The 20,541-nt window shown below is 37.7% G+C and overlaps 1 protein-coding gene across 2 annotated transcripts in view; it reads right to left on the bottom strand.

The window, feature by feature from the left end:
- Positions 1 to 20,541, bottom strand: part of SATB2 (SATB homeobox 2) — a 192,202-nt gene that overhangs the window by 93,070 nt on the left and 78,591 nt on the right. For both annotated transcript variants that reach the window (XM_082630128.1, XM_082630127.1), the window contains exon 6: positions 6,109 to 6,211. In XM_082630128.1, coding sequence (XP_082486254.1) covers positions 6,109 to 6,211 — 103 coding nt within the window. The remainder of the gene's footprint in view (positions 1 to 6,108; positions 6,212 to 20,541) is intronic.

Here is a 20,541-nt window from a genome sequence, read left to right as displayed (position 1 = left end):
AGGAAGGGGTTAGAAAAGCAGATCCTTTTTCCCTTTCCATTCTTTTTTAAATGGCTTATAAATATGAGAAGATAGCAAGTGTGTTTCTTTCCACCTACAAACCACACTGTTGACAAATGATTGTTTTTACTTCTTTAAACATTTATGAATAAACACATTCAGGCTAAAGAAGCAGCTACCAGTACAGCTAGAATAAGCTTCTTAAGATCCAAGCAAGAAATGAGTCCACATCTGAGCTTAGGATCCAAGGCATTCCCCACGTACCATTCTTCCACTTGGTGACACTACCAATAAGCTCCTAATTGGAAGGTTAGGAAGGGTAAGGTGATCAATGAAGGCACATCAGTGATTACCAGTGTAAATGCACAAGGCTCTTTCAATTTTTGGAAAACCAGTAAGATGGAAAGTGCTTGTTTGCAGAAGTGATGCTTCTATTTCAATTAATCTAATATATATATAAAATTCAAGGGTTTGATGTTGCCATTACTTTACACAGGGAGCAATATAGGCAGAGGGCAGACAAACTTCCTTGCCAAGCACCTTAATTTAGATCCAGAACTGAAAGTAAATTTCTTTCATGACCCAGAAGAATTAGGTAGACAAAAGTTAAGTTACTGGTAGGAGGGAGACGCAAGAGGGAGGAGATATGGGGATATACGTATATGTATAGCTGATTCACTTTGTTATAAAGCAGAAAATAACACACCATTGTAAAGCAATTATAGTCCAATAAAGATGTTAAAAAACAAAAAAAGTTAAGTTACTTTTACCTCATCAGAGCTAAACAACAGCAGAGGCAGAAGTACCAGCAGTTGATTAAAGGCATTGTCCTGACCACCATGGCTAAGCAAGGGCTGCCTTATGGAACCAGGTCAGGGGACACTGATTTCTCTATTCAACTTCGAGGCACCACTTTGTAAATGACACAATCATTTTTGGGTATGAGGTGCTTTAAATGTGGTAACATTATATCATTTCAGCTATAATGATCATAATTACTTATTTCTTTTAATCACAACCCACTTAACCACTTTAGTACAGAGAACTAGTTCAAGGAGTTTAATTTTCATTCAACATCTAATCTTTGTGTTTACTGAAACCCTTCACAGGCTTTGTTTACTGTCTGCTTGCTGGCCTGGACGTTTGATCTTGCAAGACTAGATCAGACAGGGTCAGATAAAATACTGATTACTAGGCTAAACCAGGCTTGAGGAAGTAACACTGGTTTTTAAAATCCTCATTTCTCCCAGCTTTTTAATATTTTGCAAAATAAGCTCAAATAAACAAACAAAATTAAGACAACTAGCAATCAGGGGCTTCGTGAGCAATGACTGAGAAACGGAAAGTGATGGGGATAATTTTGCTTTCTGGCCACAGTATAGGGTTTGGTTAGGTCCATTCATTCTAGTGGTATTATTTTATGACACAAATAATTTTGAGATATCCACTAGAATTGTGTGAACTTTCAATGACCCCTTAATTCTTGTGACATATTAAATACTTGAAACTGACCTGACCAAAGACGGCAGTTCATTTTGCTTTTGGTGCCAGATGAAAAACACTTTAAATATAAAATTATTTTCTTTTAAATTATTAATTTTTAGTTAGGAAACATTTAAAACATATGAGTGCTTCTTTGTTAAGGTACGTTCTTATTCTTATAAGATCCCTTGCAGAATTAGATTGCCATAATAGTATAATTAATAATAGTACTGCACAGAATTGCCACTTAGTTTCATAAAACTGATGGGGCAAGTGTATGTCTAAATAGACTTAATCCAAAAGAAGAAGTTAAAAATATTGTTTTAATAAAATGCGTAGAACCTATGAAAGCAAAATTGATAGGTAAATCCCACATAACCCTCAGAATTCTTGAAAATAATTAATAGCATGAATGTTTCTAGGTCCCAGTGGATTATCCTTAGGTCCAACACTAAGACTCCTACACATTAAACAACCGTTAATATTGGTCTTTTTGTTTTGTTTTGTTTTTCCACAAAATGTATGTATTTTTCTGAATCCTGGGAGCTTATGAGTGCTATACTGTAAAATCTAGGCCAGAAGCAATTACAGCATGAGATGAACAGCAATTAAAAAAATGCCATCTGAACCAACCAACTACCACATTCAACCACTTCATTTTCTTCAGTATCAAAAACTCCTGGGTAGCAGGTTCATGATTCTGAACTTTAAAACCAGAGTACACAAACTGTCTCCCCATCTATCCTGAATTAACACTAATGTTAACTCAAATATGTCTGTGTCAACTATGATTGCCTTTGAAATTAAAGGAAAAAGGTAAACAGAATGTGCTTTGCTGTGATCACTGGGGAAAATAACGTTAACATGCTAAGCCAAACCAACTTAGGACTTTTTAAGGAATAAGTGTAAATAGTTTAGCTATAATAACAACAAATTCAAAAAATGCACATTAAAATGTTTACTTCAAAATTTAGACAATTCCATTTGTATATAGTCTTTACATCTGTTTTTAATGATATCAAATTATTGATTATTCATTTTTCTCATATTTATTTAAGCATTAACTATAGAATTTGCAATCTGATCTTTTTTTCCTAAAACCTTTCAGTAGACTTTTATTTTTGCCAGGTTTTAGTCATGTTTACTTTGATCTTTCAGAGTATATAATTATTTTACTGTTTATTTCTATGAGAAGAGAAAAAAATTTTGACCTAGGAGATCTATATGTGGCAATTTGTAACAGAATCACATAGCTTATGTTTGGGAAATCATGGTTTTGATTAAGAAGCAACCATTTAGTTCCCACTGTTTTATTAAAACAGACATTAGCAGATAATAGGAAACATATTTAACAATGTAGCCTGCATTTAGTTTGAGACATCAGTAAGCTAGCTTGAGATTTTCTTCTGTACTGAATATCAGCAATGATACATGTAAACTGGTAACTATGGAATGGAAACAAGGTGGGGGAGGGGAGACAAGGAAAGACAGAGAACTCTGACTTCTGCGCTCTCAGGAAGAGCCCTAAGGTAGAATTCTGGTTTTGCTACTTTATTTCCGGATTTGAAATTCATTACTTTTTTTTTTTTTTGAAAATGGATGGACACAAATAGAAATTTTACAAAGAAAATCATTGCTTTCTCATGAGAAATGGATTCTACTAGATAGGAACTCCCACAGTGACATCTATTCACAGCATAAAGCTTGTAAGGACTGAAATGTTCCTGTATAGGTCCAACACTTCCTTTTCTCTGAAGGTGGAAAGTTAATAAAATGCACTTCTCTGGGGTGTTTATTTTCTCGACACCATTATACCTGTCATGAATTCTTTGTTTTTCCTCCCACTCCCTTGGTTGATGAATCAACACCACTTGAACTGTTTTATGGCAGCTTGTGTTTACTTCACACATACCTTAACCTTCCCTTTTCTCCTCCTAGTGACACACACACATGCACACACACACTTTTTAACAGCAATGACTAGCTCCATCTCTTTGAATAGCATGTGTACACAGCATCTGGCCACCTCTTCAGGTGTGGATCCTTGACCTCCTGATTGAAATCAAGGTCTCAGTCTGCTTTTATGGCACTTAAAGATTTAACTGTGCATTTACTATCTTGAAGAAAAAAATAGAGCTTGAAGAATTGACTTGCTAAGAAAGAAAGGAGAAAAGTAGAAGACATATGTATTAATGTGTGTGTGAACAGATATATACACACACAAACCACACACACACACACACACAGAGATTCTGTAGTGGCGATTCTGAAAACACTAGAGTGAAGAGTTTCCAGTCTTTTTGAATCTGGAATTATACTCCAGACTATTAAAAGAGAACGCTCTCTTCCTTTCTCTTATAATAGCAAGTAAATTGGATCTAACAAATGACCTTGAAGCTGTGTGATTCTTTTGATTTTTAGCCAAAGAGGATATTGTTCAAGCACTTTAACAATCTGATTTTAAAGGAAAAACTTGGAGACAACACTTACAGAAAAGAAACACTTCCGAACCACACAATCATGTCTTATAATGAGAAGGAGTTATTCATCTTATCCTCTACAAGAGTTAATATTAATAACATTGTAAAGCAAGTACCCAAGCCAGAAACTAGAGGGTCCTAAGAATTTTAGAATATATTGAAAAGGAATGGATCTTAATTCAATTTTTAGTGAACTTAATTTCTCCTGGGTAGTTCAACAACTTGACTTAGCTTATAAATTGTATATTTAGCATAAAATGCTCTCATTCCTTTGTAATCAGAAATGTGTCACCAATGCAAACAAGGCTCATTTTCTCAAAAGGTAACCTTGTAAACAAACTCCCAAATACTCAACAGCCAAGAGGCATTACTTCCACACTGTCTCCCTAGAGGAAAACTACAGGTAGTAAAAACAAATAAATTAATCCTTTACTTTTACCTGCCCACCATAAATTGTCATTTAACCCTCTCAACAGGGGCAGTGAACCATCAGCAAGTCTCTGAAAACCTATAATAAAGCATGATGAATGATGTCATAATCATGCAAAATATGAACTAGAAGGACCCTCAAACATCAACCTGTTCTGTTATCAAAATATCCCCCAATCCCCTCAGGGGTTGGTCGCATTTGAATTGAATAGCATTTGAAGTGGGGTGAGAACAACAGAATTTTTCCAGCATTGACAAATTTGCAAAGGCAAAATATCACATATATTTAAAGGGCTGGATGGCCTAAATAGCATGCCATTTATTATATGAGAATGGTATATTCAGGACCAGATATAATTCTATATATAATATATTGCTGCTAGTAGAATTACTACTATTAATTATTGTTACAATATTATACAGCTATTGTTTATTAAGAGATTGCTTTGTGCCAGTATTAACGTACTTAGTCCTCGCAGCTAGCCAGTGACTTACTTTTATTACTTCTAATTTTCAGATAAGGAGATTGAGTCTTGGTGAAGTTAAATAATTTGTTCAAGCTCACACAGCTAGTAAACAGAAGACAAAGATTTGAATACAAGTCCTCCTGACTGCAGAGTCCCTTTGCTTTAACCACTGTTCTGGAACTGTCTCCAAATAAACACAACATCAAAACTCCATTTCTGACCAAAAATTTCCTGATACAGTCATTTCAATTTGCTAATTGGTACTTAAACTATAAGTGCTGATTTAACCTAGAATGACTGCTTTTTTCATTAATAAATTAATGAAAATGATTTATTGATTGAGCTTTTTAAATAGACATGCCTCCCTGAAGTATACAACTTCAAAATATTTTTAAAGATCTCAGCCTTCACAAGCATCTCTTGTGAAAACTACACACTTCATATATTATGCTAAGAATTTTATTTTAGTTCTAACACCATCTTAGTTCTAAGGAAGCCAATCTGGATCTCTTGATGAAAATATTAAGAATCTTATCTTGCACCCCAATGTTCATAGCAGCACTATTTACAACAGTCAAGACATGGAAGCAACTTAAGTGTCCATCAACGGATGAATAGATAAACATGTGGTATGTACATACAACAGAATATTACTCAGCCACAGAAAAACAATGAAATATTGCCATTTGCAGCAACATGGATGGACCTAGAGATCATCATACTGACTGAAGTCACACAGAGAAAGACAAATATTATATGATATCACTTATATGTGGAATCTCGAAAAAATAATGCAAATGAACGTATTTACAAAACAGAAACAGAATCACAGACATAGAAAACAAACCTGTGGTTGCCAAAGGAGAAGGGGGCAGATAAATTAGGAGTATGGACTTAACAGATAAACACCACTATATATAAAACAGATAAATAACAAGGCTTTCCTGTATAGCACAGGGAACTATATTCAATATCTTATAATAACCTAAAATGGAAAAGAATCTGAATAAAATACACATATATATATACATATATATATACATGTATAACTGAATCACTTTGCTATATACCTGAAACTAACACAATATTGTAAACCAACTATACTTCAATTTAAAAAAAGAATCCTACCTTTATAAAAAAGTATATAAAATTTTATTAAAAACTGTATCTAAATTAGCATAAATTCCCAAGAATCAACAACTCCTTGACCTAAGAAACTGAAAATAGGCTTCAAAAATAAGTCAGTTTACCTTTAATCTTCTTGTACTTCTTATACCATCTCCCAAACTCCTGGCACTTGGTTGCTGACACGTTGGCATAATATGTGCTATTTACAATGGATGAAATCATACTCTGTAAAGAAAAAAAAAACAGTTATTTTTCCATAAATATGAGCATTCCTTTTCAGGGACAAGAAAGGGCACATTATAGTCCATACCAATCTCCTTTGTCTTTTAAATTTGAAGCAGTCACCCTCTTGCAAACTAAACTATTAAATATGATTAACGAAACTTACTATCCCTTTAACTTGTACGATGACAGTGCATTCTCCATAAAACCAACCCTGGAGCAAGGTCAAAGATGGAGGGGGCAGGACACGCAGATTGAATGCAAAGGGAAAGAACACTTGTGATTTAGGAACCCGAGCAAAAGGTGAGATCAGATGCTCCTGCATCTGTAATCCAAATAATGCCTCTCAGATGTTTCTGTTCCGCTTCCAACTGCAACAAGCTTACACAGCCAAGAATCTGAGAACATCCGTGCTACACACTACAGAACAACATTTAGGGAAATAAGTTAAATTAATATAATTTATAGAAACGTGTGATTAGCACTTGTGTGAAAATTCACCAAATGAAAAAATTAACAGTGCTATTTTAGAGCAGGGGAAACTAAACATAACACTTGTTCTGTGTTTCAAGCAAAAATGCATCAAAGCTAAAACTTTGAGTGTTTAAGTACCTGATTCCTTCTTGCTCTTCATATTCCTCTCTCTCCTCAGCTCAACCCTTTAGCTGATTTGTTTGAAATTGCAGTTAACAGGAAAGAGAAAGGGAGCATAACCTAACTTACCACTGAAAAATTAAAAATTATAACTGCACACCTTGAATTCAATTTCATACAGATATATGTTTTCAGTCAATATGGCATGTTTGGACCAACATTCGTGGCAGATGTTAACTTATACCTGAATGACTGTGATAGTACATGTATATGTTTTATACATAGATTTTATTTCTGCAAATTCTGTCTAAAAACAAATGGACACAAACGAGTCAAGAGATCCAAATGACCTACATAAGGCTTTATATCCTGCCTTGAAATCTCATCTTTCTTAAAAAAGTTTTCCCCAGATATGGAACAGTTGAGGGAAATCTTGGAACTTCTAATGTCATTTCGACAGAGTAGTCAAGATAAAAAGGATAACAATAAATCAAGGCATTGACAAGTTATTTAGGTTCAAATGCCAGTAGACAGTCCTGCATAGACTCCCATTTAAGACAGTTTCCTCTATAAGCCCACAGACTCCCTCTTTTTAATCACTATGCAGTACTGATGGGGGAGGGACGTCCTAATTCAATTCACAGAAACCTCTGGTTCTTTCTGTATAGCAGATGGCTGGCTATCCTCCCTGCAGTTGCTGATCTCCAAGTGACAATTCTGTTCTCTAAGGGGAGATAGTAAAGAGAACTCTTTTAATCTGAGGATCTGAACACAGCCCTGGAACACAAAGAGCCACTCTCACCTGAGTGTATCACAGAACTTGGAGCCTTGCCTGCTGCCTTAGAGGATCAATGGAATCCTAATCTTCCTGAGGCAGGGTTCTGCTTTGTATGTTATTAACAAAGGAGTAAAGAAGTCTCTTGGCTAGCTGGGCTAGTTCCTTCCCTCTCTGGGCTGAGCTTTTCTCTCTGTCCCAGTTTGTGAGATCCTTGAGGACAGTGACTATGTCTGTTTCTTTTTTTTTCCTCTCCCTTGTGTCTAACACAGTTCTGATGTGGGATATCTGAGTCACTGAAATATAACAGATGAAAAGGGACAAAGATGAAATTTTAAAATGCCAAACTGAAATGTCAAAATAATGAAAAATTTAACATGAAAGCAGCCTAATAACAGATGCACCAGCTACTCTGGTTTATGTGAATAACTGCAAATGTACTTGTCATCTTTCTACATTGTTTGTATGAATGTTATCCTCTGGAAAGGCATAAGATATATAGCCATGGCAGAAGCCAGAGCTAAACCTTCTATCACAAAGTGATCTAGAAAGCAGATTAAAATGGAACGTGTTTTAAGTGCGGCCTGAAGCTGCCCCTCAACTCTTCCTGGCACATAAGACCAGGACACAAATCCACATTACTCTGGTCTCAGATAATCCACATTTCCCCACTCCCTGGACTTCCTACTTGGTCTTTGCCCCAGATGCATCTTCATTAACACTCTTGTGTTAGAGGCCAGTGTCAATCTATGTGGCAAGAAAATGAATATCTGGGCTTCTGCTGGTTTCATCAACAGATGGTCTTACACTAGAGTCAGTTCACACTCATTTAAAAAGGAGTTGGCAACCACTCTTATTCAACATAGTTTTGGAAGTTTTAGCCACAGCAATCAGAGAAGAAAAAGAAATAAAAGGAATCCAAATCAGAAAAGAAGAAGTAAAGCTGTCACTGTTTGCAGATGACATGATACTATACATAGAGAATCCTAAAGATGCTACCAGAAAACTACTAGAGCTAATCAATGAATTTGGTAAAGTCGCAGGATACAAAATTAATGCACAGATATCTCTGGCATTCTTATACACTAGAGATGAAAAATCTGAAAGTGAAATTAAGAAAACACTCCCATTTACCACTGCAACAAAAAGAATAAAATATCTCGGAATAAACCTATATAAGGAGACAAAAGACCTGTATGCAGAAAATTATAAGACACCGATGAAAGAAATTAAAGATGATACAAATAGATGGAGATACACCATGTTCTTGGATTGGAAGAATCAACATTGTGAAAATGACTCTACTACCCAAAGCAATCTACAGATTCAATGCAATCCCTATCAAACTACCGCTGGCATTTTTCACAGAACTAGAACAAAAAATTTCACAATTTGTATGGAAACACAAAAGACCCCGAATAGCCAAAGCAATCTTGAGAATGAAAATTGGAGCTGGAGGAATCAGGCTCCCTGACTTCAGACTATACTACAAAGCTACAGTAATCAAGACAGTACGGTACTGGCACAAAAACAGAAATATAGCTCAATGCAACAGGATAGAAAGCCCAGAGATAAACCCACGCACATATGGTCACCTTATCTTTGATAAAGGAGGCAAGAATATACAGTGGAGAAAATACAGCCTCTTCAATAAGTGGTGCTGGGAAAACTGGACAGCTACATGTAAAAGAATGAAGTTAGAACACTCCCTAACACCATACACAAAAATAAACTCCAAATGGATTAAAGACCTAAACGTAAGGCCAGACACTATCAAACTCTTAGAGGAAAACATAGGCAGAACACTCTATGACATAAATCACAGCAAGATCCTTTTGGACCCACCTCCTAGAGAAATGGAAATAAAAACAAAAATAAACAAATGGGACCTAATGAAACTTAAAAGCTTTTGCACAGCAAAGGAAACCATAAACAAGACCAAAAGACAACCCTCAGAATGGGAGAAAATATTTGCAAATGAAGCAACTGACAAAGGATAAATCTCCAAAATTTACAAGCAGCTCATGCAGCTCAATAACAAAAAAGCAAACAACCCAATCCAAAAATGGGCAGAAGACCTAAATAGACATTTCTCCAAAGAAGATATACAGATTGCCAACAAACACATGAAATAATGTTCAACATCATTAATCATTAGAGAAATGCAAATCAAAACTACAATGAGATATCATCTCACACCAGTCAGAATGGCCATCATCAAAAACTCTAGAAACAATAAATGCTGGAGAGCGTGTGGAGAAAAGGGAACCCTCTTGCACTGTTGGTGGGAATGTAAATTGATACAGCCACTATGGAGAACAGTATGGAGGTTCCTTAAAAAACTACAAATAGAACTACCATACGACCCAGCAATCCCACTACTAGGCATATACCCTGAGAAAACCATAATTCAAAAAGAGTCATGTACCACAATGCTCATTGCAGCTCTATTTACAATAGCCAGGACATGGAAGCAACCTAAGTGTTCACCAACAGAAGAATGGATAAAGATGTGGCACATATATACAATGGAATATTACTCAGCCATAAAAAGAAACGAAATTGAGTTATTTGTAGTGATGTGGATGGACCTAAAGTCTGTCATACAGAGTGAAGTAGGTCAGAAAGAGAAAAACAAATACCGTATGCTAACACATATATATGGAATCTAAGAAAAAAAAAAAGGTCATGAAGAACCTAGGGGTAAGACGGGAATAAAGACACAGACCTACTAGAGCATGGACTTGAGGATATGGGAGGGGGAAGGGTAAGCTGTGACAAAGTGAGAGAGTGGCATGGACATATATACACTACCAAACGTAAAATAGCTAGTGGGAAGTAGCCGCATAGCACAGGGAGATCAGGTAGGTGGTTTGTGACCACCTAGAGGGGTTGGATAGGGAGGGTGGGAGGGAGGGAGACGCAAGAGGGAAGAGATATGGGGACATATGTATATGTATAACTGATTCACTTTGTTATAAAGCAGAAACAAACACACCATTGTAAAGCAATTATACTCCAATAAAGATGTTAAAAAAATAAAAATAAAAAAATAATAAGTAAGAGTTGGCAGATGTGGTATATATACACAGAGGAACACTACTCAGCCATAAAATAAGAATGAAATCCTGACATTTGCAACACATGCATGGACCTTGAAGGCATTATGCTAAGTGAAATAAATCAGAGAAACACAAATGCTGTATGATTTCACTCATGTGGTATCTTAAAAAAAAATAAAATAAAAACAAACTAATAGATACAGAGACCAGATTGGTGGTTACCAGAGGGGAGGTGGGTTTCGGGGTGGGTGAAATTGGTGAAGGGGCTCAGCTGTGTGGTGTTGGAGGGTAACTATACTTGTGGTGGTGATCACTTTGTAGTATACACAGATGTCAAACAGTAAATGCTGTACATCTCAAACGTACATAATAAAATAATAATAATAATTAAAAAGTAATAGGAAAAAAAGGAGTTGGCTACCCAGAGACTCAGTCAGGTTTGTTCTCTTCCCCATATTATTATAAGTGAGTTTCTAACTCTGCTGACCACAGAACAAAAAATAAATAGGTTTAAGCTATGAACTGAGCAAAGGAACTGGGTAGCAAATAAAGACAGTATCCTATAACATGAGAAACTTCAGTCACCAGAAATGTCTCTTCAAATTTGTGGCACCTATTATTCATATTAACTCCCTGCAGGTCTTTACAGTTAGTTGACCCTTAAAGTAGCTCTACTGATACAAATTTTTATAATTCAACCTGAGAGAGCTTTAAAAACAGAAGAGGTACATCTTGGGGATATTTAAGATGAAAGGTCATGTTATGTCTTACCATTACAGTTTCAATTATGAACATTTTCTAACCCTAAATTAGACTGCTATATTCTCAAAGCCTGAGTCTGAACCACTAGGCCTCGCTAGAATACTCTGGACGCACACTACAAGGTCATCTTAATGTTATGTCAATTTGCTTTTAAAACATCAAAACTTAATTCATTATAAACAAAATTGAAAGGGGCTAACACAGACCCAGCACATGCTGACTTTTACTCTACAAGGAATAGTGTTCTCCAGAGGTCCTGGGGCACAGAGAATCTGTATTTACCACATTGCATCCATTCTACAGCCACATTTTAAAAATACAGTCATCCCTCCGTATCCATGGGTTCCTCATCCAGGGATTCAAACAACTGTGGATTGAAGATATTTGGGGAAAAAAAATTCCAGAAAGTTCCAAAAAGCAAAACTTGAATTTTCTACACACACCTCAGCAACTATTAACATAGCATTTAATCTAGAGATGACTTAAAGTATATGGGAGGATGTGCATAGGTTATATGCAAGTACTATGTCATTTTATACAAGGGACTTGAGAATCTGAGGATTTTGGTATCCGCATGGAGGTCCTGAAACCAATCTCCTGGGATACCAAGGGATGACTGTATTTTAACATCACTGAAATTGGGATGCATCTTACAATCAGTAGCATCTTAGACCTGATGAGATACAGTTGCTGCAAAATGGGATGAGTAATAATTAAAATCTCTCCCACCTACCACCCTGCCAAAAAATATCTAATTTCCATTCACTGCTTTTTAAAATATGTATATAACTTTGTAGTCTACATTGCTCTTTTATGTTTTCCAATCATTCAAGAGCAACCAGACAATTGGACTTTTAGAATACCTCCATCTTTTTGATAAATGAACATGATATGAGTCACTTTTTCAATCCAGAATACAGCCACCTCCTCAGTATCCATGTTAATATAAAGCAATACTGATACAAATAACCCAGAAGACATGTGTGCTGTTATTTTTAACACTTAAACAAAGGGACTATGTTTTATTAAATATTAATATTTATATTATAATTAAATAGGCTAATATTAACTGACTAATAATATTAAAATGACTTTGCATTTAGGAAGCATGCTTCACTTCTCATGGTGGTGGGATGTGAGAAAGAAAGGAGGAGGACGTGTGCGATGGGCAATCGAGGCAGCCCCTCTCATACTCAGTCACAGCCATAAACAGCACACAGACAGTGATTGTAGACAAAGCTATTTTATGAAAAATATTACATATTAAAATAAATAGGAGGGTTTATTAACATGTCTTCCTAACTACAGAAAAAATTTTGAAAGTTTCAGGCTTCTTTGTAATCAATCATGAAATTTTAAATATGAAGATTGTAGATGGGGGATAAAAATCTAAGTTTCCTCATTTGCAGTCGCTCTGGCACATCTGCCACTTATACTTACAAGTTATTTTTTAATAACATAAGGTTTTGAGAAATCAAAATATATCAGAATTAGTTACTGCAAAGCTTATTAGCTCATTTGAATTTGCTCTATGCCAACTGCAAGAGAATATTATAGCATTGTTATTAATACTTATTACAGCTAAGTAGAAATTATAGCTAAGAAAAATAAATTTTCTTTTAGCTTCCTGAGACAAATTTTAAACTCACTTGTTTGTTTTTGACTAGCCCAGAGAAGAGATGTCACCTGTGATTATAAGTATGGCTGCATTTTTCAAACCAAGGGCTCAGAAACTCAGAATGAAGAAGCATCTTGCCCAAAGTCAAATAGCATCAGGAAGCACCACAAAGAGACGCTACCACCAGGCCACACTGTTTCATGGGAAATGTTCATCACCATCTCCATCAGCTAGCACAAGCTCCAAACGGATTCTGCAACCAATGCTTTAGACAAAGCAAGAAACAAGGTGACAAAAAATAAAACAAAAAGTTTCAGCCCCTTATATGAGTTAAGAAGTGTAGAATCAGAGAAAGCTAAGGAACCTAAAGGCAATTTAAAACTTAATAGAAAAAGCAAAACAATAAACACAGGTTAAGATGATTTGTACAATATACTTGGAAAGACAGAGATCTGACCATCCCCTTTTCCTCCCCCCAAAAAAGAAAGATAAAATAATTGGGTATCTCTCACCACTTTCCCTTTGGCTTAGTGAGATTTGTTTGAACAGCAAAATTATACTAAGAGTAGCTAAACTGCAGATGCATAATACACTCACTGTAAAAAAGAACATTTGAAAACCAAAGTGAATGGTTACATGTTCCATAGGTGAGAATGCCCCGTCTGAGCAAGAAGTAGGGGGAGAAGCTGGCATCTCACGGCCTCCCTTCCCACCTGAACACAGAGGACAGAGCATGATGCAGGCAATGAATGATATATGCATTCTTTGCTTGTTTTCAGCCTTGTCATTCTGCTTGGTAATATGTTAAATAACATATTAAACATGAGATCATAATGATACTCCAATTAAGGTTATAGGAAAGGGAAAAAAATAATTTGGAGGAATTACTTTATCATGAAAAATTAATGCTACTTGGCCACTTTCTACTGTCCCTTTCCATCCCCATTTCTGGGTTATACTATCAGAATGGAAAGCTTTTGCCATTCTAGTGGAAAGAAACACTTCCTCTGGGCTGATTCGAGAGCTCCTCCCCTAGGGGACTGCCGAATGGTCTGCTTGTCTGACAGGGGCACCCTCGTCTGTGAAAGGGGAATACTGATACCTGCCTCAGAGGCTGTAAGGATTCAGAGTTGATCCGCATAGAAGGCCTAGCACAGAAGAGGTGGAGCCAGCGGACGCCGGCTCTCTCCTCTCCATGCAATCATTTCAGATGGTCATCTCAATCACCCGCTGGGAATTATTTAGAAGTTGTCACCTGTGAGCCCTCTTCAACAAGAGTTCATGAGGTTGGGCCACGATCTAAAACAACCTTGCATGAAAATAACTGAAATGGACAGCTGGCACCTCGTTCACACGGGACAGGATGCATCCCCACTACACCCATGAATTTAAGATTAAATGAAATGAACATGTGGCAACTGGTTAAGACAGTACTGGTCCAGGCAGTTGATCAGTCACTTGTCCGTAGATGAGCACATGATCAATTTGTTCTTTTCTATTGACCCAATTGGCTGCTTGATTCCACTGCCTCATTATTTTGGCATATTGTACATTTAAGTTGTTCCTTTAATGATCCCCAAATGGGCAAGACTTGCCTAGGGTGACATAAATCATTATCTTACAATCTGTGTCTTTAAAAGACTATATAAACGCTACAGCACCATCATACTGGAAATCTAGTAACCTTTTCACAGTTCAAAAACTCCCATCAGGGCTTCCCTGGTGGCGCAGTGGTTGAGAGTCCGCCTGCCGATGCAGGGGACACGGGCTCGTGCCCCGGTCTGGGAAGATCCCACATGCCACGGAGCGGCTGGGCCCGTGCGCGTCCAGAGCCTGTGCTCTGCAACGGGAGAGGCCACAACAGTGAGAGGCCCGCGTACCACAAAAAAAAACCTCCCATCAGTCATCTTGCTCCTCAAATATTTGGCAATAGAACTTCAACCAGGGGCATGGGACAGAGCTGTTTTAAAAACGCATCTGTATGCTAAGTGAAATGAGCCAGCACAAAAGGACAAATATTCTATGATTCTACATTTATGAGACATCTAGAATAAGCAGATTCATAGAGACGCAAAACAGAATAGAGATTACCAGGGGCTGTTGGGGGAGAGAAGAATGGGTAATTATTCCTTAATGGTTACAGACCTTTTGTCTGGGGCGATGAAAAATTTTGGAAATAGATGGTGGGGGGGTGATGGTCGTACAACATGTAAATGTAATTAATACCACTGAATTGTAAACTTAAAAACTGTAAACTTAAAACTTGTTAAAATGATAAATTTCATGTTATGTATTTTTACCACAAAAAACATTTTTTAAAGCATGTCTAGTGTCGCAGAGATAAAGTTAGGAGGGGAGGCAGGGGGACACTGGAAGGTGCGCCTACATTTGCAAATTGTCATTCCACTGGATCATCCTAATAACCTATGAGGTGATCAAGGCAGGCACTGTTAGCTCTTCTTAGTTTAATGGATTGAAACCTTGAGGACCTGGGGTTTTGTCTTTTAACTCTTCCTTCAGTAAAAAAAAATTAGTGAGCCACAGAAAGATGTGTTCATAATGTTTTCAAATTGGAACAGTTAGAGACCATTTTAATAAGGGAGACCTGGGTCTAAAGTACAGGAAATTAGGATGCTTGGGACAGACTATGGGCTGATGGAAGAGGCTGGAAGTGGTGACTCAGGGGGACATCAGAGGAAAAGGAAGAGGCTGTCAGCACTTAAACACATTTTGAAAGGTGAAATCAAAAATAAATACAGAGACACACAAACACAACCTATACTTTCCAAGCACCTGGCCAGACAGAGTACAGCTAAATCATGACTTCCCTCCCTTTAAATATATATGCCTCAGCCTACAATTGTTGCCCTTTTATGGACTTTTCCACTCTTTCCTTCTGCCTTCAAGGCTGCTCTTCTGAACTGTAGCCCACTGGGATGGTCAAGAAAATATATATTAGCCACTGAATCATTCTTTTATGCAATTGCCAAACTTAAGTGAGGAAATACCTAATATGGTTTGGCTTGGCAGTAATAAGGGAGAATTATGTTAAAAGCAGTCATCTTTTACTCATGAACTGAGAATATTTTACATAGCCCAATAATCTACCATTCTGCTTTAAAGTTAGTAGTATTTGGTGCTCCACACTCTTCTTCCTACACTGAAAGCTTCATCTCTCTCTCATCCTCACCACTGTACCCCCAGCCCATTGTAAAGTACCTGACTCTTAACTGGGACTCCACTAAAGCTGGTAAAATACGTTTTTTAATTACTGTTTCACTGTCTCAGAACAAAAATTCATTCTTTTTCACACTGCACAGATTGAACAAAAATGTATGCACCTATTCTATGACAACCACCAACAAAATGAGTGAGCTTATCTCCACACCAAATGCAATCCAGCTATGCAATTTAAGTGAATAATCTGGAACGTTTCAGGGTAACAGCCATAGGATTAATTCAGGTGCCCACATTACATGCCCATGCTGGCTGAGAAGGACTACCTCAGTGAGATTTTCCATAATCACACAGCATACCAGAAGCCTAAATCAAATCTCCTCCATATCTAAGTAACAGAACTGAGCCCCTGTTTGATTGAAAATGTACTGGGCATCAACCACCAAAGTACTGTATTCACTGTATTCTCGTTCAAAACATTTTACAGCTGCCAAGAACACTGTAAATAATAAAACTTTACACTTTATAAAACTTTCTAAAACATTTTAATATTGAATTTATTAAATTAATATATTAGAGCAGTGGCTCTCAACCAAGAGTGGTTTTCCTCCCATCAAAGGACACTTGGCAATGTCTGGAGACATTTTGGTTGTCACAGGGCAGGGGGTGTGGGTAGGGGGGATGCTACTGGCATCTAGTGGATAGAGATCAGGGATGCTGCTAAACATCCCACAATACACAGGACCACAGGACATTCCCCCACCACTAAGAATATCCAGCCCCAAAGCTCAACTGGGCCAAAGTTTAGAACTCCTGCATTAGAGTAACAACAACATGCAAGATATACATTGTGCTGGGCTTCCCTGGTGGGGCGGTGGTTGAGAGTCCGCCTGCCGATGCAGGGGCCACGGGTTCGTGCCCCGGTCTGGGAGGATCCCACATGCCGCGGAGTGGCTGGGCCCGTGAGCCATGGCCACTGAGCCTGTGCGTCTGGAGCCTGTGCTCCACAACGGGATAGGCCACAGCAGTGAGAGGCCTGTGTACCACCAAAAAAAAAAAAAAAGATATACATTGTGCTGAATGCTGAGAACATGGAGATAAGAGATGTTTTCTGCTATTGTGGGCAGTCCAGTAAGTGATGAGAACTGGCAGATAACACTAACAACAGGCTGTGATAAGCGCTGTGACAGGGGTGTGTCCAAAAGGCTACTAAAAGCAGAAGAAGCAACTACTTTCATCAGAAGGTCAGGGTTCTTCACCAGCAGTGACTTTCCAGCTGGAATTTGAAAGATTTCCTCAAGCAGAGAAATGCAAATCAAAACTACAATGAGATATCATCTCACACCAGTCAGAATGGCCATCATCAAGAAATCTAGAAACAATAAATGCTGGAGAGGGTGTGGAGAAAAGGGAACACTCTTGCACTGTTGGTGGGAATGTGAATTGGTACAGCCACTATGGAGAACAGTATGGAGGTTCCTTAAAAAACTAAAAATAGAACTACCATATGATCCAGCAATCCCACTACTAGGCATATACCCTGAGAAAACCATAATTCAAAAAGAGACATGTACCAAAATGTTCATTGCAGCTCTATTCACAATAGCCCGGAGCTGGAAACAACCTAAGTGTCCATCATTGGATGAATGGATAAAGAAGATGTGGCACATATATACAATGGAATATTACTCAGCCATAAAAAGAAATGAAACTGAGCTATTTGTAATGAGGTGGATAGACCTAGAGTCTGTCATACAGAGTGAAGTAAGTCAGAAAGAGAAAGACAAATACCGTATGCTAACACATATATATGGAATTTAAAAAAAAAATGTCATGAAGAACCTAGGGGTAAAACGGGAATAAAGACACAGACCTACTTGAGAATGGACCTGAGAATATGGGGAGGGGGAAGGGTAAGCTGTGACAAAGCGAAAGAGAGGCATGGACACATATACACTACCAAACGTAAGGTAGATAGCTAGTGGGAAGCAGCCGCAGAGCACAGGGAGATCAGCTCGGTGCTTTGTGACCGCCTGGAGGGGTGGGATGGGGAGGGTGGGAGGGAGGGAGATGCATGAGGAAAAGTATGTGGGAACAGATGTATATGTATGACTGATTCACTTTGTTATAAAGCAGAAACTAATAAAAAAAATAAAATAATAAATAAATAAATAAATAAATAAAAAAGAGGAGAGAGTAGTACACGCTAGCTAAGAGAAATTGCATAGCAAAAGCAAGGTAGTGTCACACTGCAGGACTCTGAGGTCACCATCATTGTGTGCAGGGGCCACCGAAGCCACAGATTAACATGGCACATCTCCCTTGAGGACTACTCTCATGTGGACAGGGGAGGTTAATAATTTAACAGGTAAAGCGATTTTTATGGCATTTTTAAAAATAGCAAAAACACAGGTATATGGAGTAAACTGTGTATTACTTTTCATGGACTGTAAAAGTAACATAAGAAGTTGCTTTGTCAAACTTGAAGTGCTAATGGTACTAATTAGGTTGCTCCCACCCTTGGGAATATTTTGGTGAAGTTTGAGCAATGTTAAATGTTTCAAAACAATTAATTGCATGGTTTGGAGCACAGAGTGGATGCAGGTAGAGGGAGGAAGGCGACTGGTGGGTAATCAGGTTAGTGGCATCTTGACGGTATACACGGGCTATGCTATGCAGTCTGTTCTTCCTACAGGCTGAGCAGGGGGAGTCGCTGGAGGCTTGTAGACGAGGAAATGGCACAATGTTAGCTTTGGAGAAGCAGGTGGCAGAAGAAAGATTATGATGTGGGATGACTGAAAATATTTCACATGAGAGGTGACAAAAGTCTAAACAAGGCAATGGCACGAAGGAGGAAGATTTTAGATACAGCGGTGGTAGATCCATTATATCTAATGTGAGAGTGGCAGCAAAGAAACTTTTTAGGTTGGGCAACTAGGTGGGCAAGCAATTAGAACAGAAAACGGGGGGAGAAAAGAGGATTTTTACAGCAGGGGTAAAGATGTTCTCATTTGAATCTCAAGACAACCCTGCAAATTATGTGACATATGTGGATACAATCATGCCCAGTTTACAGACGAGTTTAATGAGGCTCTGAGAGTTGATGGGCTTGCCCAGGATCACACATTCAACATAAAAGAACTGAGATTCAGGAATTCCCTGGCGGTGCAGTGGTTAGGACTCAGCACTTTCATTGCCGGGGCCCGGGTTCAATCCCACAAGCCACATTTTTTTGGTATGGCCAAAAAAAACAAACAAAAAAATTACTGAGATGAGAGCTCAAGGTGCTCAGCCCCTAATGTGGGTTCTTTCCACTCAGGCTGTCCCTCTAGCCACATTTTATAGTTATAACCAAACCTAATAATCACAATAGATCAATGTTGACCAAATTCCCATAGGCCTCAAAAGCCCTGGATAAAATTCTGAATTGGTGATATTGTTAGGACCTTGTCCACTTCTAGGCAAAGCCCAATTTGACTTTCAAGTAAGTCCAAGAGAAAATTAATTGTGACTAATCGTAAAATTTAGGAGAAATGATTGAAATTTTTTCCCTAAATTGTTCTTTATCCAGTCCCTGTATATGATCAGAATAATTCAAAATATTTATTTTTAGAACTTCATAAGCAATCACATTGGAATAAATCAAAATTCTAGCAACAAGCTTTAGCACCTATGTACATACCTACAGGTAGGTATTGAAATGGCTTATGTGAAAGCTGTAAGCACAAAAGTAGGGATGTAACTGATGGTGTCCCCTTCAATCTACCACTCAGGTACATGCCGTCCTGATTTTCTGGAAGCAAAAATATTAATAGCAGGCTTTGTCTCAGAGAATCTAAATTCCAAAACACTCTCCAAGACGCATATAAAAATTATTCAGTTCACACCAATAATATCATGTCTCAGGAATAACAGCTGGTACTATTTATGGAGTATCACTGTATGCGACATACCAGGCCAAGAATTTATGTGATTTATCTCATTACTCCTCATTATATGACTTAGAACTATTACTCTCCTGGTTTTACATACAAAGAAACAGGCTTATAAAGATGAGGTCACAAAAGCTTGTAAGTCACGACACGAATCCAGACCTGACTGATTCCACAATGCAAGCTCTTAACCACTAGGCTTCCCGTTTCCTCCAAAGACTATTATTATTATTATCCTGGAACGTAGCTCAGGACACATGAAGTTTCTAAGGTTCTTGTCATCTTCCCTTGAATTTGACAGACATGTAGTCAGTCTACTGTCTTAAATCAAGTGTAGCAACTCACACCAGAAAATGGATTTCCATTCATGGCTTTAAATAATGTTAACCTGAGTTCATTTCACAGCAGTTCTA

This window comes from Mesoplodon mirus, assembly GCF_964341445.2.
Source record: "Mesoplodon mirus genome assembly, chromosome: 8".
In the NCBI taxonomy this organism is placed as follows: Eukaryota; Metazoa; Chordata; class Mammalia; order Artiodactyla; family Ziphiidae; genus Mesoplodon; species Mesoplodon mirus.
This window is presented reverse-complemented; position numbering and strand designations above follow the sequence as displayed.